The 27,989-nt window shown below is 38.4% G+C and overlaps 1 protein-coding gene across 11 annotated transcripts in view; it reads left to right on the plus strand.

Annotated features, from left to right (window-relative positions):
- Positions 1 to 16,909, plus strand: part of FUT8 (fucosyltransferase 8) — a 456,741-nt gene extending 439,832 nt beyond the window's left edge. For all 11 annotated transcript variants that reach the window (XM_054449587.2, XM_054449583.2, XM_054449582.2 and 8 more), the window contains 2 exons: positions 7,033 to 7,183; positions 15,879 to 16,909. In XM_054449587.2, the coding sequence (XP_054305562.1) occupies positions 7,033 to 7,183; positions 15,879 to 16,196 (469 nt within the window). In that variant the 3' untranslated portion in view covers positions 16,197 to 16,909. The remainder of the gene's footprint in view (positions 1 to 7,032; positions 7,184 to 15,878) is intronic.
- The last annotated feature ends 11,080 nt before the right edge of the window (positions 16,910 to 27,989 follow it).

Below are 27,989 nucleotides of genomic sequence, written 5' to 3' on the forward strand. Positions count from 1 at the left end.
TGTTTCTTCAATTTAAAACACCAAACTGAATTTGTAGCTTGGTTGAAGAAAAAGATACTAATTTTGTCTACTCTTTCACTTGTTCTTGAATGCATCACAAGCTTTTTTCCTGGTTTTCTTGATGAGCAAATTAATTCATGCTCACTTAAAAATATGCAAGTTGGTAAATACCCTATTCATTTTCACACTGCTGATAGACATACCCCAGACTGGGCAATTTACAAAAGTAAGAGGTTTAATAGACTTACAGTTCCACATCCCTGGTGGGGCTCACAATCTTGGTAGAAGGTGAAAGGCATGTCTCACATGGCGGTAGACAAGAGAAGAGAGCTTGTGCAGGGAAACTCCCATTTTTCAAACCATTAGATCTTGTGAGACTATTCACTATCACGAGAACACCAGGGGAAAGATTTGCCCCCATGATTCAATTACCTTCCACTGGGTCCTTCCCACAACACCTGAGACTTCAAGATGAGATTTGGGTGGAGACACAGCCAAACCGTATCATTCCACCCCTGGCCACTCCCAAATCTCATGTCCTCACATTTCAAAACCAGTCATACTTTCCCAACAGTCTCCCGGAGTCTTAACTCATTTAAGCATTAACTCAAAAGTCCACAGTCCAAAGTCTCATCCAAGACAAGGCAAGTCCCTTCCACCTATGAGCCTATAAAATCAAAAGCAAGTTAGTTGCTTCCTAGATACAGTGGGGGTACAGGCATTGGATAAATACAGCCATTCCAAATGACAGAAATTGGCCAAAACAAAGGGGCTACAGGCCCCATGCAAGTCCGAAATCCAGTGAGGCAGTTGAATCTTAAAGCTTCAAAATGATCTCCTTGGACTCCACGCCTCACAGCCAGGTCACACTGATGCAAGAGGTGAGCTCCCTTGGCCTTGGGCAGCTCCACCCCTATGGCTTTGCAGTGTATAGCCCCCCTCCTGGCTGCTTTCATGGGCTGTCATTAAGTGTCTGTGGCTTTTCCAGGTGCATGGTGCAAGCTGTTGGTGGATGTACCATTCTGGAGTCTGGAGGATGGTGGCCCTCTTCTAACAGCTCCACTTGGTGCTGCCCCAGTAGGGACTCTGTGTGGGGGCTCTGACCCCACATTTCGCTTCTGCACTGCCTTAGCAGAGCTTCTCCATGAGAGCCCCATTCCTGCAGCAAACTTCTGCCTGGGCATCCAGGTGTTTTTATACATCCTCTGAAATCCAGGCAGAGGTTCCCAAACCTCAGTTCCTGACTTCTATGCACTCACAGGCCCAACACCACATGGAAGCTGCCAAGGCTTGGGGCTTCCACACTCTGAAGCAATAGTCTGAGCTGTATACTTTAGCCCCTTTTTGTCATGACGGAAGCAGCTACGACACAGGGCACCAAGTCCCTAGACTGAACACAGCAGAGGGACCCTGGACCCGGCCCACAATATCATTTTTTCCTCCTAAACCTCTGGGCCTCTGATGTGAGGGGCTGCCGCAAAGGTCTCTGACATGCAGTGGAGACATTTTCCCCATTGTATTGGTGATTAACACTCGGCTCTTCATGACTTTACGCAAGTTTCTGCAGCTGGCTTGAATTTCTCCTCAGAAAATGGGATTTTCTTTTCTGTCACATGGTCAGGCTGCAAATTTTCCAAACTTTTATGCTCTGCTCCCCTTATAAAACTGAATGCCTTCAGCAGCACCCAAGTCACCTCTTGAAATCTTTGCTGCTTAGAAATTTCTTCTGCCAGATACCCTAAATCATCTCTCTCAAGTTCAAAGGTCCACAAATCTCTAGGACAGAGGCAAAATGCTGCCAGTCTCTTTGCTAAAACATAACAAGAGTCACCTTTGCTCTAGTTCCCAACAAGTTCCTCATCTCCATCTGAGACCACCTCAGCCCATACTTTATTGTCCATATCACTGTCAGCATTTTGGGCAAAGCCATTCAACAAGTCTCTAGGAGGTTCCAGACTTTCCCACATTTTCCTGTCTTCTTCTGAGCCCTCCAAACTGTTCCACCCTCTGCCTGTTACCCAATTCCAAAGTCACTTCCACATTTTCGGGTATCTTTTCAGCAGCACTCCACTTCTTATACCAATTTACTGTATTAGTCCATTTTGACACTGCTAATAAAGACATACTCAAGACTGGGCAATTTACAAAAGAAAGAGGTTTAATGGACTTACAGTTCCACATAGCTGGGGTGGCCTCACAATCATGATGGAAGGTGAAAAGCGTGACTTATGTGGTGGCAGACAAGAGAAGAGAGCTTGTGCAGGGAAACTCCTGTTTTTGAAACCATCGAATCTCATGAGACTTATTCACTATCATGAGAACAGCACAGGAAAGGTTTGGGGACCCAGCCAAACCATATCATTACCGAATCAAGGAAAAAGTATTATCCTCAATCCCATTTATGTAGTCTCATTTTCTAATACAGTCATGTACCACATAACATTTCAGTCAGTGATGAAACACCTGTATGATGGTAGTCCCATAGATTATAAAACTGTACTTTTACTGTACCTTTTCTATGTTTAGATACACAAATAGTTACCATTGTGTTACAGTGGTATTCAATACAATACAATATTCAATACAATAGCTTGCTGTACAGGTTTGTAGCCTGGGAGCAATAAGCTATTCCATATAGCCTAGGTGGGTATATATGTATAGCCTAGGTGTGGTAGTTGGCTATGCCATCCAGGTTTTTGTAAATACACTCTATGATGTTTGCATGATGATAACATTGCCTAATGATGTATTTCTCAGAACATATCCTCGTTGTTAACTGGAGCATGACTGTAGTTGATCGAATTCTATGTAATCTAAACCCTTTTCACTTAATACGCAATAGATCCATTCCCCCAGGTTGCTAAAATAGTCATTGTAAACATCTTTTTTTTTTTTTTTTTTTGCTTTGTCACCCAGGCTGGAATGCATTGGTGCAAGCATGGCTCACTGCAGCCTCAACCTCCTGGGCTCAAGAGATCCTCCTTCCTGAGTAGCTGGGACCATTGGCATGCGTCATCATGCCCAGCTAATTTTTTGTGGGTAGAGACGGGATCACATGTTGCTCAGGCTGGTCTTGAACTCCTGGGCTCAAGCAGTCCTCCCGCCTTGTCCTCCAAAGTGCCGGGATTACTGACGTGAGCCACCATGCCCAGCCTAAACATCTTTTTTAATGACTACATACATATACACTGTACAGATATGCCATTGCTTATTTGACCAACCATTCTTCTAATATTAGGCAGTCAGATTATTTCCAATGTTTCGTTCTTATAAGTAATGCTATGACGTATGCCTAAAATTATCCACATTATTTCCTTAGGCTAGATTTCTGGACTTGGAAGTATTTAGATGCAAGCATATAAACCTTTTTTTTTTTTTTTTTAAATACAGGGTCCAGGCTGGAGTGCAGTAGCACAATCTCAGCTCACTGTAGCCTTGACCTCCTGGGCTCAATGATCCTCCTACCTCAGCCACCTGAGTAACTGGGACTCACTTGGCTAGATATAAACATTTTACAGCTTTGATCCATAGCACAGCATGACAGTTTTATACCAAACAACCCTTATAGTACAGTTGGCAGCATCTCCTTGGACTGCAAGAATAGTAAAACCAGAATTTCCTCCTTGTAGCCAACAGCTATAACTCCCCTGCCAGTGGTAGTCCAGGCAGCAATTTTCTCCATATTCTGTTATAAATATAGTAGTAGCCTTTTATGCATAATTTTTTCTCTTTGTAAATCCTTTTATTTTTATTTTCGACTTGAGTCATTTCTTGGGGATTTAACTGATGGGTTTTTTTTCTTTACTCTTTTACTTAAATGTTTTTCTACTCTGATTTAATTCTGCTTTAAACCACTCAGGATTGGTTTTGATACCTAAGCAAATCATAAAAATCTCTGCCGTTGTTTTAAAAGACCAAAAGCATGAATTAATCTATTATCAAAGTATATAGTGTCCAAGGTAATCATTGTAAGACTTTTCTGCTTCAAGAGGGTGAAGAGATGAAAAATTAAACTTAAATGATGTATAGTGTTCACATAGTCAGAGGAGAATCTATTTTCTGTGTTGCTCATTCTTTGAAAAGGGATTAAAATTAGCTTTATACACATAGCTTCTGTGTGAAGATGATTGGTTAATGCTTTGTAGCTTGGTATTACACTTCAGATTTCTCCGTGTTAAGATTGAGTCCAACCGGACGCAGTGGCTCACGCCTGTAATCCCAGCACTTTGGGAGGCCGAGGTGGGCGGATCACTAGGTCAGGAGATTGAGACCATCCTGGCTAACATGGTAAAACCCTGTCTCTACTAAAAATACAAAAAATTAGCCGTGCATAGTGGTGGGTGCCTGTGGTCCCAGCTACTCAGGAGGCTGAGGCAGGAGAATGATGTGAACCCGGGAGGCGGAGGTTGCAGTGAGCCAAGATCGTGCCACTGCACTCCAGCCTGGGTGACAGAGCGAGACTCAATCTCAAAAAAAAAATTGAGTTCATCCACAAGATTTTACCACCAGCATCCCAGTGACTGTGGCAGCCATTGCTATTGTGGCGATCTCTTAAGTAGTTCAGTATTACAGTGTTTGAATCACAGAATCATTGACAGTCAAAGAAATAAGAACTATTAAAGTTGGCTATCCAATATTGCATTCTAAGATTGTGGAGATTAGGGATGGGGTTAAAATAGGAAGAAAAACAAGCCTTTAAAAATTTCCCAGGTAAAATATTTACAAATTAAGTTTATTCTTTATTTTTAAAATGCTGGATGAGTTCTTTCTAAAAGTAGGTACGTTGAAATGAATAGAGACAAGAACAATTTGTTAAAAGTTTTTTGTAAAGTATTTGGTTGCCGTGTGAAACAAAGAATCAGCAATGAGTGGCGTATTTGTTCACTATTTTATTGAACTCCTATAATATGCTGGACACAGCACAGAGCACTAGGAATACAAAGGCAAAATATAATGTGTGGCTCCTTATCTCAGGGAGTAACCAACAGGTAGGCGATATACATATAACACATATTACAGTAAATTTAGATACGTCTCCTGAAGGAGTTTATGTACCAGGTACAGTGAAGTCACAAAGAGAAGTATCTCCCTCAGTCGAGAGAAGAACTTCAGAAAAGAACACCAGATATTAGTTTATAACTGCAAGCTAGTCCTTTGTGGGTGATATAAAAATAAATTTTTATAAAGTGGAAAAAGAAAAAAAATTATCATTCCCAGTATCTGAAACCTCAAGGTAGAAGAATTCCTCCACTGACATACTTGAGGGCAAAAGACAAGAAGCATGTTTGTGCAAAAAGTTTCATGCTCGTTATGAAAGGTGTAAAATTTCCTTCTTCCATTATTTACTTTGTTTTGTTTGTGTGTGTTTTGTTTTGTTTTACACTTAGGTGTCCTTTATGAAGCCATAGAGATAGGCCTGAGAACTCTTTTGCATGTAGACATGGGCCTGAGGAACTTAGGTACCTTTTTTTTTTTTAAATAATGGTGGGGTTTCACTGTGTTGCCCAGGCTGGTCTCGAACTCCTGAGCTCCAGCAGTCTACCTGCCTCAGCCTTCCAAAGTGCTGGGATTATAGGGATGAACCACCACACCCAGCCTTAGGTACCCTTTTGATTTGGTTCCAGAGAGAGCTCTTTTAGTAAGGAAGGCCATTAATGTTAGTGTTACTTCTTGGTAAATTGATCACTCCTTTGTTTCGCTGAGCATCCAAATCATGCTGACAAAGTTGGTCTTTATTCGAGGATAAAACCTATGCTGGTTTTATCAGTTCCCCCCTTTCTTTTTCTCTAGCATTTCGTATTTCTTTGTTGTTGTTTCTGCTCCATGCCTGGGTATGCAGCTTCCCAAGAATCACATTAAAACTATTTCTGGTTGTTTTCTTTTCCGAACAAATGTGACATTTTCTTCATCTCCTTGATTTTGAGCTGAAGAGGGCAAACTGTCAAAAATAATGAGGCCAAATGGATTTGAACACTGAATAGCAGTCTGAAACAGTGCTCAGAGACTTTGCCTTTACAATCATTATTACAGAGGCAATGAGGGAAAGCTCCTTGGTGGCCATGAAATGAGAGAAACTGAAACAGCTCTTAGGGGATTAGGGAAAGTCCCAGGCATAGGTAGCACTCACTTGTTCATGTATTTATTCACACAGCATTGTGTGGAGTGCTAGATGCTGTGATGCAAAGAAAAATAAGTCATGGTCCTAACCTTTTTTGGAATACTGTTTGGAAGACAAACATGTAAACTGACTCTTGATGCTTCAGGGTTTCTATATAGGAACTATTATTCCTTCAGCAAATATTTATTCCTCCTCTATTATATTCCAGATTCTTTTCAAAAGACATCCTGTATGAATACTTTTAAACACACACTCTATCTCTAGCAAGACTACCAAAATATTACTTGGTGGACATCTATGGAATTTGCTTCCATAAATATTAGAATGGGCTTTCTATTACTGTTATTAGGTAAGAGTAGATGGTTCTTCAAGAAGGATGCAGGTTAAGGGAGACTGTTGGTTCTCACAAGTTTTTAAAATATTCATCTCTTAACTTCTTTTTATTATTAACTTGTAATGTCAATGAATAAGACATTTACAAAGTCTAACCCAAATCTGAACTATCAAAAATTCTAAATTAAAAATTTAAGTGAGGTTTTATCACAGTATTTATATTCTAAAGGAAAAGCTCAGTGACTAAATATGAAAGCAGTTTGAATAAACTCTTAAAAGTCACTCATTACAAAAAGAAAAAGGAGACTTCAATTTTCAGCTATTTCATGAATTGATAAAGGACATTTTGATGTGTGCATGTGTGTTTTATATGATATGCCAATAAAATTTAATATACAGGGCATTCCAGAATGGTTTCTGCCCCACTGATGGACTTCAAATATGTCTCATCAACTACAGTATTAAATGCCATAATTAAAGGTCTCCTTTCTGTTAGAAGCTCTTAGTCAAAGAAGAAAGTCTGCCTTCTGATAGGATACAGTGATATCTATGACCATCTGTAAATTAATTTATTTTTTCAGGTACCCCAATTATGAATTTATTAGTGATAACTCTATTTCCTGGTCAGCTGGACTGCACAATCGATACACAGAAAATTCACTTCGTGGAGTGATCCTGGATATACATTTTCTCTCTCAGGCAGACTTCCTAGTGTGTACTTTTTCATCCCAGGTAAGTGTCAGTAGGGCATTTTAAAATAACCAGTACTTTTTGGTTGTATAGGAGTCAGAAAAATTATTTGTGTGTCTGTGTGTTGTTAATGTTCATTATTGTGACTCAGGTGCAATTTTTCTGATACTCAGTAATGATCCCTTTTGTGAAGGAATGGAAAGATCCCATAAAATAGCCATTCACATGCACTGAATATTTAGTTGTTTGCAAGTAATGGTTGACTACATCTCCACTGAAGCCAGTTACTGGAGTTGTTTAAAGTACTTGGCTTGTTCACAGCATTTAACAGAAACAACAAGTAATTAAGCTTACTTAATACTTTCTAATTTTGCATATAGTCACTATGTAACCAGAATCCATCCATTTCTACACATCAGCGCACTGATACTGAGAGGCTTAAATGCCCTAAATTTTGCCTCAGTTGATTGCTTTATAGAAAAGAGAGTAAATGTAATTCCGTTTCAAGTTCTATTACATTTCTACCAAGTGAGAAACTATGTGTTAAATTTAAGCAATATAATATCACAGTCATTGTTTGAATTTAATTGTTGCAGATGATTATATTTTATGGGTTTGGTATATGTGTTTTTATGAGGGTCCAACCAGCTTTATATACCCTGTGGAATATCAGGATAACAATATTTATTGTGGATTTTATTCTGTTCTCTCATTTATGCACATATTATTGGTTAGTTTATTCAACCAGCTGTTAAATGCGCTCAAAATTATACTAGGTGCAGAGGAGATTTCAAAGGAGATTGAAGATACAGTTCTTGCCCTGGTCCAGAATCTAATAAGCAAAATACGCACATGAAATAACTAGAGAATAATTACCAGAACATATAAATTGGTATAAGATAAATGTATGCTTAAATTCTGAGAAGCAGCAGAGAAAAGAAAATGTGAAAAAAAGGAAAGCCACATCATTTTTACAAGAGTATACTTCGGAGAGTAAAAGGAAATGGAGACTTTCTTATTATATGACAATACACATTGTCATGATGGGATGGCGATATGATTTTTGGAAAGATACCTTGCCAGGCAAAGGTTACAGATTCCTTTAATATGGAATAAGAATACAACTTACTGCCCAAAGATAGCTGCACAGAACACATAGCAGCAATCTTAATCAGAAGGAAAAATGTCTTCAAGTTCCCATGAAGGCATCCACTATTTATGTTTCTCCCTAATTGGGGTGTGGATCCTATCTTTAAGAAACTCTCATTTCCATCGTTATCGCAAGAGAGGGGCAAGGTTTATAACTACTTGGTTCCTTCCAACTGTTTTTGAGAGTCTGACTATGCATCTGCCTGATAACAGGTACATGCAACTGGTAACAACCTCCAAACATTCTCGATGCTTATTGTTAGAATGAGTGAATCAAGAGTCACTTCCCCAGGTATGCCACCTTCTCTGTAGGCTTGGATTTTAGGCCTACCTGAAGTCAACTCCTCTAGTCCAGGTTTCTCAACCAAGGCACTATTTTAGACCAGATAATTCTTTGTTGTGAGGAGCCATATTGTGCATGTAGGATATTTAGCAGCATCCCTGGCCAGTAAGACCCTCACTTCAAATTATGACAACCAAAAATGTCTCCAGACATTGCCAGATGCCCCTGTGGAGCAAAATTGCCCTGGTTGAGAACCACTGTTCTAGTCACAAGATTCTAAAATTAAATAAATATACACATGTCTAAATGTTTACCAACCTCATATGTAGGTAGGCACTGAGACTTACAGGGTTGTACTCAGTTTTGCTTTTCTTCTCCCAACCCTCCTTAGTAATACCATTAGGCTCATTCTGGAATAGAAAGAAAATTTTTTGCTTTACTCTTTTTTTCCTTTTTGAAGTTGTACTTTAGAATTTTGGATCCTCATAACTCTAATTTTGACCTACAAATCAGGATCTCTGTCACTTCATGATGGTAGAATTCTGTCTAGGCTTGAGGAGAATATTGTTCTATTACTTTGTTTGGTTTTATGCATAATGTCAACCTCAGTGTATTCAGACCTTGGGTCCAGAGAAGCAATTCATATGAAGAAAGAGTGGTGCTGAGAAGACTTTCTGTATCCAAAGGAATAAGGCTCATACTTGTATTTCACATTGTTCCTAAAAACTCTTGGCAAAGTTTGCCCAAAATAATTTCACTCATTTGAACCTAAGCAAAATTAAAACAATATTTCATAACCCAAAATAGACTTGAATACCTCAAAATATTTTGTTAGGATTCACAATAAAAGTTTAACAGTAAAAATACCTTACATTTATATAGTGAGTAGCAGTTTGCCTAATGTGATTACCTCCTTATCATGTACCTTATTTGATGACTAACCGCTGTAGCATTTGAAATTGTAGAGTAATTCCATATTCAGTGATAAATCTTTGAGCTTACTTGCACCTCATTATTTTTTTCAAATATTTTTAGTAAAGAAGTATTTAGTAAACTTTAATGTTTTTGTAGTGTGAATGAAATTGTTTGCAGGATTATTATATAGATTCCTTTACATAAACCAAAATTGGAATTGTTTGAAAATGCCCTAGAAATATCTTGCCATCATTGCCAATAGAGCGTGAGAAAAAGTGACTGATGGCATAAAATGCCAAACCATTGACCACTGATCACAGAACAAGAAAGAGGCAACCTGTGCTGTAGTCAGGATATCTGTATTTGCATCCAACTTTGACCAGTTACTGGCTGTGTGTCCTTGAACAAATTGCTTAGCCTATTTCTTAACTGGTTTATTTTTCTACATGTGAAAAAATAATAGTACCTATAGTATAGAGTCTTTTTGAGGATTAAAGAGTTATAAAAAGTAAAGCACTGTGAATAGTACCTAGCAATACAGTGTTAAACACATAAGCTGCTATTATTATATATATGAATAGTTATAGGAATATCTTTGCCTGTTAGAGACACTCTATAGTATTTATTTTGCAGCTCTTTTTCACATGGCTTCATTTCAGACTGTATGCTCTCACATTTTAGAAGGAGCATGAAACGAGCTATTCAAGGCCTCCATTAGCTCTGCTTGTGGTCATGGGTAATGCTTAGGGTCTGTAAAGACAAGGAACTGTTAACATTCAGCATGTACAACTTCTCTGGGCCAATGTACCACCTCAACTTCATTTTGTTTAGCTTATTGAAAGAGAATATTGCCATATGATGTGATTTTTCAGAAACAAAAGTTCTTCATTCCCAAAAGGTGAGTGAAGACAGTATTTGAAGTAAATGTGTGTGTGTTGACTTTAGTGAAATTAATCTTCAGACTTTCCTATATATGTCATAAGCATTCTAGAAAATGGAGGAAGACTAAAGCCATACATCCAGAAGAGTGACAGAAGATAAACACTGAGAATAAGTTCAGCCCAGAATAAAAACATGGATAGCCAACTCTCAACTTTCTTAGATGATAATTTCATGTGCCAAGAGATGTTAGGAAGTGATGCAAGTTTAATATCTCCTTCATAATTCTTTGACAGTCTTGAAGTTTTATTCATGTAAACTTTCTGTCTCCTATACACTATCCTTTCAGGAATTTTATACCATATAATAACAATAGTGAGAAAGAGTTGACCTGTTGACCATGAGCTATTGTAGACAATACTGCAAGAATGAAATGCCATGCTAGAAGGAAAAATACAAGGCTAGATGTTTGGAAAACTGCAGGCAAAAATGTCGTGGCACTTTAATCGGGATTTCTCATAAGTTTTTAGACCTATCTCCCTCAGTCTCAGGACTTCTGATCTTTCTTGGTTTTATATCCATAAGTGAGGTCTGGGAATTCTCTCTTCTTCAATGAAAAGTTTTTAAAAGCCAACACTGTGGCTCTGCTCTCTAATTTTGTTACTATTATTGTTCTTAACTTTCATCAGATCTGTTTCTCAAAGCCAAGTTTGTCCTAAAAGCCTCATAAATTGAATAGCACAGTCCTCAGGATTTAATATGAAAATTGGAGGCAATATTAGCATTTTTTCAAGTGCATCAGGTGAATTTTGAAAGCTATGCAACTACATTCTAAAACATTCTACCAAATACATTAATCCTGTTCTGTGTTACTGGAAATCGCCTATATGCAAAGCATCTCCTTTGTCACCTATTTTCTTATTTGAATCTTAAATCTAAAGCAAATAATTTATAGTTGGAGAATAACAGCAGTTGACAGCCCAGTTGTAGATAGGCACAGTATCAGAAAGGTTTTCTGAAAATATTGCTTATCAGGTTCTGGGATCAATTTTTATTTTTCTGAAATCTGACTTACAAAAATGGTTGCAGATGCTCACTTTAAAGACTAACATTGTTAAAGACATTGTTTAAAGAGCAGTCAATGTTACTCTGTAGTTTCAGCCATTAAAAGTCATCATAATACAAAATCCCTTTTTTCCCCCTGTGACACCTCCCTTTATGGCAGTTATTGTAATACTCTCATGAGCCTCTCTTGGTCTAATTCCAAATCCGCACGCAATTCTACTCCCCTTATTACACTTTGAATCAGATTTTGGAAGCCCAGAGGGCAAAACCGAAAACTACGTTAACTATTCCAGACAGATGGCTCTGGATAGGAATTTCCATTGAGATGTGGCTCATGAAACAACAGTGGATACCTGTTGAGAGTACCATGGAGGAAAGCACAGGGTGAAATCCCAAAGTGTGAACTCTGTGATTACTTCCCAGAGCAGAAGACAAGAAAAGTATTTGCATCCACAGAGGCTCTATCTAGCTTACAATGCTGAGTGCTGTACAGTGCAGCTGTTACTGCATTAATCCTTCTGGCGTTTCTCACAACAAAGAAAAGACCTGGGTCTTATTCTCTTATTGTGTAGTAAAACAAAGCAGATTACAGGAAAAGTGCACAGATCTCTCAACCACTTCCAACTTCTCACACTAGGAGATCCTCCTGCCCCTATCTATCTATTTTGACAAAAATAAGATCCCATCTACTCTGAGAAAGCTTTGGAGGCTTATGTAAACTCAGGCTACTTCTAAGGGATGAAATTCAGACTAATAGATTCCTCCCCCTTTAAAAATTTTTTTTTAATACAGTCATATCTGTTTTATCCTTTGGCAGGATTTTTGCTGTTACCCATTACTGTGTGCTTTACGATGTACTAAAAATGATACAGTGCCATGTCAATACAGAATAAAGTTAAACATACTACATGTAGCCACGCACTGCTTTGCAAACCATGGACTGCTCTCAGTCATGCCACCTGTCAAGCATCAAACCTGAGTATGGACGTCAGCTGCAAGCCTTCATTTACCTGCCATGTGATTTGAACTTGTAAACCACATGGTAGGTAAGGAAAGAAGAGAGGAAGCATAGAGTGACTAAATGCAAACATTAACACTATAGTAATCTTTTTAGCCTTTTGCAGTAAATTGTCCCATGGTTGATATAGACAGTTTTAAAATTACTTCCTCTTAATGTTATATATGGATCTTAAGGGTTAAATATCACCCATGGACTTGTGTCTCCATTACTGGGCTGGTATTATGCCTGGAGCAATAGTCATTCAACAAATACTTATTGAGCACGTACTTTGTGGCAGGCATTGTTCTAGGTGTTTATCCTAAGGGAATATATACTCAAGAGCCTGAAAGAGTTCTAACTGTGGATCTGCCGTTAACTAGTTCCTTTTTGGATTTTTATTTTTATTTTTTGAAATTTACTTAATCTTTCTATGGCTTAGCTTCTTCATCTGTAAAATATGAATAATAATAATACCTCACAGATTTGTCATAATAGTTAAATGAGTTGAGACAAGGTGAGGGAAGAGCACACTATTATGACACTGCCTGGGACATAATCAGTGCTCATTAAGCTCAGCTGCTATCCTTAATGGTCATTCTTATGAGAAAAATAAAGGGCCACACCTGTGTAGCACTGGTATGCTTGCAGAGGCCTACAGTCACATTTGTCATTTTTATAATGGGCCACCTCAGTGTCTGAAATCTCTACTATTATTATAATAGTTATTTCTTTGGTTTAAGAAAACAGTTGTTATCCACCAAGGTTAACACATGAACAGCTCTTGATAGCAAAACATACGCTAATTGTTAGGATTATCCCCAGAAGAAACAGGTCTCTAAGGGTGTGGGACAGGGTGCGATATTGTTTTTATGAGAGTAAGACGTTTAAGAGTGGAGAGGAGGAAACACATCACGGTTCATTGTCACAGTAGAGATTGTGGTCATCCTAAGAGTAACACAAGGTCCTGCATTCCTGGCTAGGGATGACTGAAGAGTGGGTGAAGACACCCTGAAAAGAAGACTGTCAGGTTTACCCAAGACTGTCTTTGGTCTTGTGCTATATCTTTCTGGTGTTACAATATGAACATGGAGAATAAGATTTACAAGAGAAAATACATATAGATAGCGGTTACAAGCATATGCAGACTGCCTGGGTTCCAACCTGAATCTACCACTCGTTAGTATAACCTTGAGCAATGCCTTAACTTCCCTTTGACATTTGTAAAATGAACATAATGATAGAATTTTATGGGGATGCTGAAAGGAATCTAATTACATTAGATAATATCTAAAAACAATGTCTGACAGTTAGCAAAAGCTCAGTAAATATTAGCCTCTGTCATTGTTATTGTAGTTTGCTATTGTTGGAGCTGCTTTCATTATTTAGTTTCTTCTTTTCCTGAGTCCCACTTAATTTTGCTTGCCTTCTATGAGCCTTTGGCTGAATTTGAAGTTCAAAAGTTCCAGATCTTTTTGATCCCTATTTTATTATAGTCTCAGTATTCTACCAGTGACCTCAATTGTAAAATGACATTGCCAATATAACCTTTGTTGAACTAATAAATCTGAAAGCAAGGTTTTTATTATTTTGGTTCTATATCTAGTTGAAATTCTATCACTAAAATTTGCATACATCACTTAATCTCCTTGTGTTTTAGTTGCCTATTTGCAAAATTAAAAATATTGTCTAAATGTGGTTTCATTTGCGAATTATATATAGCATTTGAGAATTGCCCCTCAAGTTTTCTGAAATTCAGATTCTCTAAGTTGAGGTGATGATTAACCTAGTCAGATTTTATTTGATAAGAGTTAAGAATAGGCATCTCCATTTGTATTAGTCTGTTCTCGCATTGCTATAAAGAAATACCTGAGACTGGGCAATTTATAAAGAAAAGAGGTTTAACTGGCTCATGGTTCTGCAGGCTATACAGGAAGCATGATGCTGGGGAGGTCTCAGGCAACTTACAATCATAGCAGAAGGCAAACAGGGAGCCAGCACTTCACATGACTGGAGCAGGAGGAAGAGAATTGGGAGGTGCCACATATTTTTAAACAATGAGATCTCACGAGAACTCACTACTGTGACCACAGCATCAAGGGGTGATGGTTTTAACCATGAGAAACCGCCCACCATGATCCAGTCACCTCCCACCAGGCCCCATCTTCAACACTGGGGATTACAATTCAACATGAGATTTGGGCGGGTAACACAGATCTAAACCATATCACCATTCAAGTTTTTAATCTTCATAAATGCCAAGGTTTTAAAAGACTGCCGGGTAGTCCTAAATTTCTCCACTGAGCAGATAAACAATTACTATGAGTAGCGTCATTTTAAATAAATGCAAAAGTATTGGTATAGTGACAATAAAACGTTATTAACCGAGATTACCACAACTGGAGATTTAGGAAAATTTCATCTGAGTTGCATTGTTCTCTATTCATAATGTATAAATTGCTTAAATTGGGTGATAGTTTAGTTTAACTTTATTACTAAGCATTAACCTCAAGAATTGAAGCTCAGATTGTGGAATTTCACCTGCTATCCAGTGGGCAGAAAAGGTATTCTTTGGACATAGGGACCTTTTAAGTAGCCTTAAAACTATAGTAATCAGGGTGATGCATTTCCTCAAAGGCTTGCCCAGTTTATGACATCCAAGCATGCCACTCTCTACACAGCACACTTAAAACTTTTTAGAACAGAAATGGCCGATGTGTTTTAGCTCACTTGCCAGTGTTTGTTGATTGTCAGTAATTACATGAATCTCTCTTGAAAACAGTTCTGGGAGCGGGGAGGGATAGCATTTGGAGATATACCTAATGTTAAATGGTGAGTTACTGGGTGCAGCACACCAACATGGCACATGTATACATATGTAACTAACCTGCACATTGTGCACATGTACCCTAAAACTTATTATAAAGTATAATAAAAAAAAGAAAACAGTTCTGACACCAAGTTATAAATTAGCAGACGAGAATGTGTGATTGATTTACAGCGTATGAAGGAAAGGGACCATCCGTATTTGTGTTAAGTTTTTTTTTTATCCTAATCCTAAACTTCAAATTCTTTAAGAGCACAAACTATGTCTTACTCATTTTGGTATCATGAGTGCCTAGCTTGGACCACTGTGTATGTAGCTCTTAATAAATGTTTGTTAAAATTAACTAATTCATATTCTTAAATTCTTTTGTACTATATAGAGAGACTTTAATTGTAATAATCTTTCGTGAGTTTTTCTTTTTTATTTGAAAAAGGATCCAGACACAGAGATGAAGAATGACTTGTACCATCTTCTGAGAGCAAATGGACTGAAAGCTTGTGACTGGAATCCACTACTTTTCAACCTCTTACTCCTACAGCCCATCCTTTTAGCCAAGGGCTTTTAGATTGCTGTGAAGGAGAGTGTTTATATACTAACAATTTCTTTTAAATTCTTTCCCAAGGTCTGTCGAGTTGCTTATGAAATTATGCAAACACTACATCCTGATGCCTCTGCAAACTTCCATTCTTTAGATGACATCTACTATTTTGGGGGCCAGAATGCCCACAACCAAATTGCCATTTATGCTCACCAACCCCGAACTGCAGATGAAATTCCCATGGAACCTGGAGATATCATTGGTGTGGCTGGAAATCATTGGGATGGCTATTCTAAAGGTGTCAACAGGAAATTGGGAAGGACGGGCCTATATCCCTCCTACAAAGTTCGAGAGAAGATAGAAACGGTCAAGTACCCCACATATCCTGAGGCTGAGAAATAAAGCTCAGATGGAAGAGATAAACGACCAAACTCAGTTCAAACCATTTGAGCCAAACTGTAGATGAAGAGGGCTCTGATCTAACAAAATAAGGTTATATGAGTAGATACTCTCAGCACCAAGAGCAGCTGGGAACTGACAGAGGCTTCAGTTGGTGGAATTCCTCTTTAACAAGGGCTGCAATGCCCTCAAACTCATGCACAGTACAATAGTGTACTCACATATAACATGCAAACAGGTTGTTTTCTACTTTGTCCCTTTCTTTCAATATGTCCCCATAAGACAAACACTGCCATATTGTGTAATTTAAGTGACACAGACATTTTGTGTGAGACTTAAAACATGGTGCCTATATCTGAGAGACCTATGTGAACTATTGAGAAGACCTGAACAGCTCCTTACTCTGAGGAAGTTGATTCTTATTTGGTGGTGGTATTGTGACCACTGAATTCACTCCAGTCAACAGATTCAGAATGAGAATGGACGTTTGGTTTTTTTGTTTTTGTTTTTGTTTTTTTCCTTTATAAGGTTGTCTGGTTTTTTTTAAAATAATTGCATCGGTTCATTGACCTCATCATTAATAAGTGAAGAATACATCAGAAAATAAAATATTCACTCTCCATTAGAAAATTTTGTAAAACAATGCCATGAACAAATTCTTTAGTACTCAATGTTTCTGGACATTCTCTTTGATAACAAAAAATAAATTTTAAAAAGGAATTTTGTAAAGTTTCTAGAATTTTGTATCATTGGATGATATGTTGATCAGCCTTATGTGGAAGAACTGTGATAAAAAGAGGAGCTTTTTAGTTTTTCATCTTATTTACTTTGTTTTTTTTCCTGTTTCTGATATAGTAACTAATTCTTAACTCAGAGACATTGGTCCATTTTAATACTGAAAACCAATTTTCATTGGTACACATTACAAAATTGCTAAGAACACTGTTTGGGAGCTTTCATTCTCATATTTTGGACATTGTTTTAATTGAGTGAAATAATCATAACTCCTTGCTCCCAGAGAAGCTATCACCTCCATTTCTAAAACCATTTCAGGTTTGTTTGGTAGTCTTTCTTAAAGTATTTATTATTGCTTTTTGTGAGTAGGGTCCTGTTTTATCCAGGAACCAATTTCTGCCCTAACCTATCATGCCCTGCTTTTGAGAGTACCAGGTATCTTTGGGATTGGGAAGTTGGCTGTTTCGGAAGTATATGTCTCATGGTATGCAGGACTTGGTGACCAAGTGAGAAGCGGGACCAGTGGGAGACTCACAATGGATTGAGTCTTGGGATTATCTCTTCCAAATACTTCCATGTTAGAATCACTTCAGAAAATAAGACTTTGATGCTTTGTCTCTGAGCATCATTTTTCTCCTCATAAAAACACTTCCTTATTGTATGTAGCCTGCCTCCTACAGAGGCCTGGTAGGAGTTACTACATTCTAAAAGAAAAATGTCATCTCTGTAGGAATGGCTATCAGGCCTAGTGTTAAATATTAGGGATCCTAGGCAGAAAAGCTATTAGTCCTGGCCTTCATATCTTCACCAAATGAAAATACTGTATATAAAATTTCTCCACCAAACTTAACTAAATTCTTTTTCTCAAGTCAAGCCTCCCAAAGAAAAAAGAAATTAACTTCCTACAGTGTCAGCAAGCAATTTTCCATTTAGTTTTGGTACAAATAAAAGTCATTTGAAACAATCTCCAACTGAGCAGAGGTAATTTTGATTATGAGTTATTTTGCAACTCGCATCTCACATGTCATTGGAACATCAGTAACTGTGGATCTGATTTGTGCCCTTATAGAAGATCCAAAGGTAAATTAAGTTAGTCTCTTTTCCTTCTAAATTGACCGAGTTCCAGGGGTGAAAGGACCAAAGAACAGAGATACGAAGGAAATAAGGAGTATTTCCCAAAGGGAGTCTTCAACTGAAGACTTAATTTTTGACATTTTATCATTTTGTTCTAGAATTTCTCCTTAATTCTTTATATTTCTCTACTGAGATTTTTTTATTCACTACATGCATGTTTTCATTGAATATAGTTATGTTCAATGAGTTTAAATTATGCTTTAAAATTCTTTTCTGGTAAATTTGACATCTGGATAATCTTAGAATTGGTCTCCATTGTTCCTCTTTACAGAATGGTCAGATTTTGCGGGGAGGTCCCTCATATATTGAGTGATTTAGATTGTGTCCTGGACATTGTAATGTTTATGTTGTAGATTCTGTTATATTGCTCTGAAAAGTGCTGTGATATATACATATACACACATATATATGTGTGTATATATTTTTTTGTATATATATATTTTTGTGTGTGTATATATATACACACAAAAATATGTATATACAAATATATATATACAGCATTTGTGTATTACATTTGTGTGTATATATATACACACACAAAAATATATATATATACAAAATATATATATACACACAAAAATATATATATATATAGTGTGTGTGTGTGTGTATATATATATATATTGCTGGTGTTAGCAGGCATTTAACTTTATTGGACTCAAATTGTAAACTGTCTTGGGCAGCAGCTGAAAATCTCAATTCAGTTAGCTGGAGTCTATGCCGCACATAGTTCAAGGCTCAGCCAGAGAGCTGGGTAGAATTTATGCACAGAATTTGTGGTGCTTTTTCTTTGGCTCTCTTTCTTCTGAGATTCCCCCCTCATTTTCCAGCAGCTGTGGTTGCACTGATTCTTAGACCAGAAAAACTGCAGTTTTCTTTCAGCCCAAAAGCTGTACAATGGGAAACTCACTTTGTGCCATTCCCTTCTTTAAAGTTTCAATCTCTTTTCAGAACTTGCCTGTTTTTATTGTCTCCTGCCCTCATGTATTTTTTGTATTTTATTGAGAGTTTATGGTTGTTATTCGTTGGAATATTGGTTCAGTGGGTGCTTACTCCACCATTAACTTAAAATGAGAAAACAGCAGGGGAGAGGAGAGGTTTAGTCTTGTGAAACCCCTGTTGAGACTCTGGCCTCAATAGCCAAGTAGCCAGTAGCCTTACGTAAGAAGATGAAGAAGTAACCAAACTGTTAAACCTGCACTTGTGAAGGGCTAATGAATACTGTTGACCACATCTTTCTGAATAGCCTTTGTAATCATCATGTACATGATGGTGATTCATTCAATACATGTTGCCAAGTTGAGAAGGCTGACATTTTTCTTACCACTATTGTAATTTCTCCATAAAGCCCTGGTACTTAAAAAATCCTGCATGATTTTGAATTGAGTGGCCAGTGCTAGGTTAGGATTTGGGTCTTTTCCTTGTTGAAAGACCTATTTCTGAGAGACTTGCCTGGAATTAAATTATTAGCATGGGCTCATTGAATGTGGGTAACAAAATCCTGCTTATTAATGACAAAGCAGTTACGAAAGATCTCACCAAGGCTTTCCTAGTTCTTCCACTCAAGTCTGATTTAGTGCTCAGCTGGGCACTTAACGAATTCATGCCTGTTGTGAAAGCCCTAATCCAGGATTTCATTGTACCTAAATGAATAAGAGACTAGTTCCTTTTCTGTTGAAGCTTCAGGTTGTTGTTGTTGTTGTTATATAGAGCCAATCCTGTTTACTGGGTTCCCTCTTCGTAAAGTTGAGAAGATGAACAGCCCCAGCTTCTAAGGGAGTTGAGAGTTAAAAGAGGAAAAAGAAGCACATTTTAAAAGCTACCTCATACAATGATTATTGTCATTATTATTTGGTTCTGAGAGAATACAGTCACTGTACATTCGGTGAGCAGGAAAAGTGTTGGGGTCTAAATGGTGCATCTGGAAGAGTCTCTTCTGCCTCAATGAGAGCAAATCTCTCAGGGGAAAAAGACAAGTCCCCTTTGGCCAATTGCCCGATACTTCATTTATGCTCTCAGGAGACTGTGCAGTAGGTTCCATAGACCTGCACAGAATAGACATGTGGCTTGAGGATTGGTGAAATTGACAACTTGGCTACAATACCCTAATTTATGTCAGATACAGACTTGTATGGAATTTTTAAAGTACGCTGCTCAGAAAGGAGCACAAAGAATTTGCCTCTATACTTACTGGTTCCTAGCACCAGTCTCTCTCATGGCCACATGGAAGAGCTGTTCCAGGATCACAGGCCTTGGAAAGTTTGGGCTTTGAGTTCCTGGCTAGTCTTACCTCCCTATTGACTTGCATAAGAATTTCTGGCCCAGTAAGGAAATAGAACATAGTGAGTGCAGAGGCAGAAGACCTAGTTTTCAGTTTTGTTTTTCCTCATCATAGTGCCTACAAGCACGTAATATCCCTGTATTTCAGGTTCTTTAGGGAAAAAGCAACAGTTCTCATTGAAGATCACTGACTGAAATTCAGAATATCTGGCTTCTGATTTTGATATTGTCATTAAATTGGGACAGGCCAAACAATTTTCTCAGAACTTCATTTTCTTCATAAGTGAAATGAATTGGTTGGATTTATTCAGGGTTTGCAAATTTGGTTGACTGGTTCAGTTTCACATGTCTCAAGGGAGTAGCTTCTACTCAGCCTCAGCTGATTGTTGTTCTAAGGACATAATGTGGACAGACATTTCTGTTTTTCCAGACAAGCAAAATGTAGATCTTTCTGTGCAAAATCTTCAGATTTTGAAGTATCAGCAACTAATTAAAAAATATATAAAACACTAAGGAGTCCAAATAAGTATCTGTGGCTCCTTTGGGCCCATGGCCCATTAGTTTATAACCTCTGGACTAGATTGGGAAAGCTCTTTTCTAACTTCAAGATTATATCTCTAGCTAAAAGTGGACCATTCGATCCAGCAATCCCACTACTAGGTATCTGCCCAAAGGAAAAGAAGTCATTATATGAAAAACACACTTGTACACGTACGTTTATAGCAGTTCACAATTCACAATTGCAAAGATGTAGAACCAGCTAAAGTGCCCATCGACTAATGAGTGGATAAATAAATTGTGGTATATATACACCATGGAATACTACTTAGCCATTAAAAAGAACAGAATAATGTCTTTTGCAGCAACTTGGATGGAGCTGGAGGCCATTATTCTAAGTAGCACAGGAGTGGAAAACCAAAAACGATATAGTCTCACTTAAAAGTGGGAGCTAAGTTATTCCCCTATATTGAAAGAAGGTAGGGGAATAACTTTCATCTCCTGATTCTTCAAGTTGTCGATTAGTACGGAAAGGCATACAGATTGATATAATGGACTTTAGAGACTCAGAAAGAGGAGGGTGGGAGGGGAGCTAGGGATAAAAAACTGCATATTAGGTACAATGTACACTACTTGGGTGATGAATCCACTAAAATCTCAGAATTCACCACTATATAATTCATCCATGTAACAATAAACCACTGGACCCTAAAACCTATTGAGATAAAAATTAAAGCAAATTGATATGTGTGGTAAATATAAATTATGCATCAGGTTGGTTAGTATAATAGTATAAAGAAAAAATGTAAAATATATTTTGGGTACATTGGGTTAAATAACATTATTAAAATTACCCATTAAAAATTTTTTTAAATAAAATTAAGATTATATCTCTGGAAAGGATTGGTAAGAGGGTAACAGCTGCATAATGCTTTCAAGTTCAGTTGCTGCACGTGTCCCAATTCCTCAGAAATACCTGCTTAGCTGGCTGTCATCCTGGGCTCAGAATACCCCATTCATAGCATATTCATAGCATATTCATAACAATATGCTATGAAGCTCGTAGGCTGGGCCCGTCTCAGACTTGGCCTTGAGGACCTCAAGTATGTAACAAGGGTTAGGTAACTTCTAAGTTCTCTTCCAGCCCTAAATTTCTAAGAAGGTCATGGTAGAGCCTGAGATTGTAACAAGGTCATATGTGGTACCAGGGTACAGCTGCCTGGATTAGGAACCTGGGTGGCTGGATCTGGTTGCAAGAGGAACAAGGGTCATTTTGTTAGAGCAGCTGACTATGTCTTTTCCTAGACCTCTGTTAAAATAGAGTAACTTAATTCCTGATCTAATTAACAGGCTGTTCAAACTCACCTGTTATATTTAGAAACTCCTTTTGTTGTGGTTTTCTTTCCCACCTTTTGTTTCCTGGTAAAGTTTCATTCATAGAATCACAGCTTTGTTTGAGCTAAACTAAGAGAAGAGGGATTTGTGGGCATAAAAGCCAAGAGAAATGAGGTGTCAGTGTCTCCTTGGAGGCCAAAGAGTGGGGACGATATCCCGCTCTGGCTCAGGTCGGACTTTCCCATACCGTTCAGGAAATCAAAAGAAGTGTGAATGAGTACCCACCATGATGAGTCCCATCTAGTCTATTTCATTATTTTTTAAGTGATATTCAAAAACACTGGAATTTGTTCGCAAACATACTGCACAATTGATTGCCAGATAGTGGCGGGTCACACCACCAAGAATGAGAACATCTTACAGGTGTTAAGTTTAAAGAACAAGGGGTTTGAAATCAGCTCTAATTTCAAGTTTTGGCTTCACACCTTTTCAGCATCAACAGGTTCTAACAAGTTATGCTCTTTCCAGAAACTCCTGTTGGTAATTCAGATGACCAGAATTCTCTAAGTCAGTCATTGGGAAGCTGCGCCCACTGCTTGTTTTTGTAAGTTTTATTGAAACATAACCACACCCATTCACTTATATATTGACTGTGGCCACTTTGGGGGCTACAACAGCACACTTGAGTAGTTACCACAAAGCCTAAATGTATGGCCTACAAAGCCTAAAATATTTACTATCTGGCCTTTTGCAAAAGATGTTTGGTGGCCCCTGCTGTAAGTAGTCCTGTCTTTTAGATTCAAATTGATAATCCAGAATGGCCCAACATCACAAAACACTGACAGTCATCAGAGAAAAATTTGATAGTGGTGGTAGTATATTAGGGTCTCTGCTAATCTGTATGGTGCCTTTGTGAAAATTGGATAAAGATGCTCCTAAGACAGTTGTTGTAATCCATTGATTTTTAACAAAATCAATAAAACTCTTACTGCCATCCACCAGAAAATTGCTCAATAAATATACAAACCATCAACGTCTACAATATGAATTGCACTCCCTGTGCAACCACATGCAGGAGTTTCACTACTGTAGTGTGATCTGGTAAAAAGAACACTACTTTTTTTAGACTTAAGTTCTGCTTCCAGCTCTGAAACTGACCTGCTGATATCTTGGGCAAACTACATAATGTGCCTAGGCCTCAGTTTTTCTCACCTTTAAAATGGAGGTAGCTTCTGGTTGTTGTTTTGAGAAATAACAGGCATAAAATTGCTTTGTAAAGGCTATCAGCTCTGCAAAAGCAATCTCCAATCATGTTTTGGAAAATTTCTATAGTTCTGGAACTATAATAGGTCCTGAAGAGAATGAAATCAGTTTAAGGAGCTTACAGTCTAACTAGAAAGTTGTGCACATATGAACTGCACTAGAAAGTCGGAATCTAACATAAAAAGTTACGCACATTTTAACTAATTGGAGCACTAGTCATACTGCTTCGCACTTACTGACCTACTTTGTGTCATACCTACTAAACAATTAACAGGTGCTATCTCATGTATAATCTTCACACCAACCCTATCAGGTAGATATTATCCCCATCTTACAGATACGGAAAAAATAATAGCTGGCATTTATTCATTTACTATGTTCCAGACACTATTCTAAAGTTATTTACATATTTTAATTCATTTCATCTCCAAAATACCCTATGAGATATGTACTATTATTCTCATTTTTCAGATGAGGAAATTTGTTCACAGAATTTAAATAAGTGCTTTCCCAACTTTTTTACATAGAAAATTCTATTTATTTGGCATTCTGGGATAAATGAGGGGATTTGGGAAATAGAGCTCAGTGAAAAATTCAGTACACCTCTATTGATAATTTGAGACGATTCAGTAGAGCATCAGGAAAGGTGTATGTGATGTGGTCACCTCAGGTTGCTCTCTGCCAATGGGTACTAAGTGTAAAGTGTACAAAATAACAGTATATTCAAGCCTCAGGGAGTCATACAATGTAATCTCAACCAGTATAATGTTGAAGAGTTATGACAATTGCTTTAAATATTGTATCATTATAAAAAATTTACAACCAACTGCATTTTATGGTACACCTTCAACCTATTTGTTGTTGGGAAGCTATGGGTTAAATTACAAGGCAAATTCAGGACTATGTGTCTCTGAAGTCTGTTCTTCCAGCCTATAAACAGTCTTTCCCTTCTGCAGTGAAAAGCCAAACTGCATGACCCAGACTCCATTTATCCTTACGGTACTGATTCTTTGAAGTTTGATCATCCAGACTCACTTTAAGGGTGACTTTTTTGTTAAGCATGGTCTTTAATCTTGTCCCCTTACCCCATTGTCAATCAGTTTTGAATCTAGCATCCCATACTTCTTTCTACTCACTCTCTACCCGTATCCACAACAGGAAATAGGTGGGCAGGTGGGCCAAGTGAAAATTCTTTGAATCGATAGCAGACTGCCCCTGGGCTCTGGAGTCATCTGCTTGGTCACACTCTCCCTGTGGACTTCTGCTTATCTGCATCCACCGGAAGGTGAGCCCTGAAAGAGTGTCCATTCCCAGCTCAGCCAGTTGTGTTTACATAGAGACACTAAATTATAATAAGTGGCTACTTAAGCTATCATTTTCCCAGCCCCGAAGTGCAGGAGGAAATCCACGTGTGATTCTGTGCACCTTCTGTGCTTAACAGGATACGTCTCAGAGCAGAAACAGTTTCCCTGTTTGTGCTTCAGAGAACGCACTGTCTCATGCAGGTTGATATTCTGTGGCTGAATTTGACATTAGAATTATTTATGTACATGAGAGCACAGTGTTTTAATATGAAGTCTGGTATTGCTTGTGTTTTACCCAGTTATGGCTTGTCTAATTCCAAGCCCACTTGCATCTGAATTTCACTCCAGGCTTCTGCAGGGTAGAGAATGCTGAAGGAAGTAGAAGGAATACACAGATGGTATTTTTTTTCATTGCTTTGTCTGGCTAGCTGAATGGCTGATGTGCTGGTGGTGATATGTGGCAGGACATCTGGGGCAAGGTCAGTGACCCATTAAGGTGTCCTGAGCTCTGATTAGAGAGAACTTGGAGCCAGAAGAGCTGTCAACAATCAGTTTCTTTTTGATTAAGATGCTGCCTCTTAACCCCTGGAGGCCATTTTACCCCCCTTCAGGAAAAGATAGAATTAAAGCCTTAGGTCATCGCTTAGTAGAAGCCCCAGGAGCTGACTAGACCAGAAAGGGCCTCTCTTAGCCTCTCTCAGCAGCTGTTCCATTATCAGTTTCCTCTACTGATGGGTAAGCTCATCCTCTGTGATACAGTGCTCCTAAACTAAAATGGCTCTCCCAGGAGCTGCTACTCGAAGAGTGAAGATGCTTAAGAAAGCTCATTAGTGAATTAGGGAGGTCAGGAAAAATAAGGTTATTAATTAGTATGGCCATTTTGGCTGTTGCAAGGATGTGTGTGTGTGTGTGTGTGTGTGTAAGAAAAGAGTTCTGTTTTGTCATTGCGATTCAGTCTGATGTATCTCAATAAGCTTTAGTCTGTGAGCTCCTCAGCTGCATCTCCTTAAAGACAAAAAGCATACCTTATTGTATTCCTAGTGCATGCACAGTGACTGGCACATAGTAAGTGGTTGAGAATGTACTGTGCTGAAATAATTACAGATTTAAAGATGCAGTGTCTCAGATTTGCTTCAAAGTAATATGAGTGGGAGGAGGAATTGAGTGTAAGTATAGATGAAACAAGATGGATCGTGAGATGAAAACTTTTTAATCTGAGTGATATGTTGTAGGGATTTGTTACTGTTTTTTCTAGTTTCGCGTTTGTTCAATGTTTTCCACAATAAAAAGTTTTTTTATTAATATCTGTATTAAGTATAACAAAATGTTGAAGGATATGGCAAAGACTGGCCTAGTGCTCTCCAAACAGTCTCATCTTTTTGCTAAGCACATAGCTGGGTTGCATTTTGTAGTCAGGCCACATAATTAAACTTCTGGCCAACAGAATGTGGACAGAACTGATATAAGCCTCTTCCAAGTGTGACCATTATTCTGAATGATCCTCTAAGCATTCTCTCTTCACTTGCCTCCAGTCTGGATGTAGGAAATCAGTGAAAAGCTCCAAGCTCCTAGGCAATGAAAGAGCCTAGACGCCTGAATGATTTCATGGAGCAGAACCATCTCTCTCTTCTACTGATGAATCTATAATAGACTATAAGGTGACTGAGATAAGCCTTTGTTGTTGTTGTTGTCATAAGTACAGTATTGAATTGCCCATAATCTTGCAAACCAGGTTTTCAGCCTACCTATTTCAGACATGGGAGGAGACTCTCAGTAGTTATTTGATGTTTTAGAGAATCCAGAGCTATAATTAAATACCTCTGAAGACGATGATAATAACAAAACTAGCATCTTTTGAATAGGCACTATATGTCAGGCACTGTTTTAAGTGCTTTCTATATGTATTAACTAATTTCACTCTCACAACAACCCTATCAGGGAGAAACTAGTATTGTTCTAATTTTATAGAGGAAGAAACTGGGAGACTAAATAACTTGTGTAAGTCAAACAAATTTTAAGTGGCGAAGTCCAGATTCAGATCCAGGAAGTTTGCCTCCCAAGCTCTGCCTCCACCAGCCCACAATACTTCCTCAATATTTTGGACTTTGCCATGGGAGTTGAGTCCTGGCATAAAGCAATATGTGAACACATAATGTCACCTGCAGAAGCAATGCTGGACTCCCATCCTAGGGAGGAGTACACAAAACGGGAAAAGGTCCAAAGTCTGCTGTTCCACTGCACCCGTAAAGGGCATTCTAGTGAGCAGAGTTTAACAATGGGATGATCCGGGATAAAACTAAGTGTCAGTGCTTCGTCCACTCTGACTGATTCTTCTTTTATTCAATTTTCTTCCACTCAACCTCGGCTTCTGCATTTGCCACAGGGGGGGAGATATTTGTCATCTGTTTTACCTGTATCTGCCACTCTTCTACACCCCCTTCCTCACCCACCCTTCATGACCCCTCTCCTGGATCCCAACCCAGAGCTTATTTCTCTCCTTTTTCAAGCAACTTAGAGCACATATTAGGGCAGAGAGTCATATCAATGCTCATAAAACCTCCAAATGACAACAGTGATTAATTACTCCCTTGCTTTTTGACCTCACTTGCCTGCTGCAGACACTACCTATCTTCAACAGCCAGGAGAGCTGAGGAGGGGCCACCACCAAGCTTTTTGCCAGTGCACTACCTAGGACAGAATTTTTCAAACTGCATTCCATGGAGAGGCTACAAGAAGCATCTGAGAAGATGGGAGAAGATACATAAGCATTGAATGAATGGGGCTCTATATCCCCCAACTCCACTTCTGTCATGGCAGTTCCGCTTTATCGGCTTCATGTTAGATTGCATTTGGAGAATTGTTCCATCCTTGAAAGAGAGAGAGAAATAAACCCCTTATTTTGGAAGATCCTTTGGATCGCCAAACCTTTGAGCCCCTTAATTTCTTGAACCTCTCAGTTTCCACCATTCCTGCCCACCAGGAGCAGAGGTAGGAAAGACCAGCCCAGCAGACACTCCCAACTCCTAACAGCCCACTTTCTAGGTTCCAGAGCCAAGGAGAATTACAGCAAAGCAGAACTCATGGATGGAGTAAGGGGCTGTGGGTTGTTGCTTCCCCCACAAGTCCTACAGTTCTGAATCTTACCTATCCTTGCATAGAGTAGATTTTTAAATGAACATGGTATGACTGGATGGATGATCCAATCTCTATTACTCTAGATCATTCTGGGGGGAGTGGGGGGATGAGA

Source organism: Pongo pygmaeus, chromosome 15 (assembly GCF_028885625.2).
Source record: "Pongo pygmaeus isolate AG05252 chromosome 15, NHGRI_mPonPyg2-v2.0_pri, whole genome shotgun sequence".
Classification (NCBI taxonomy): Eukaryota; Metazoa; Chordata; class Mammalia; order Primates; family Hominidae; genus Pongo; species Pongo pygmaeus.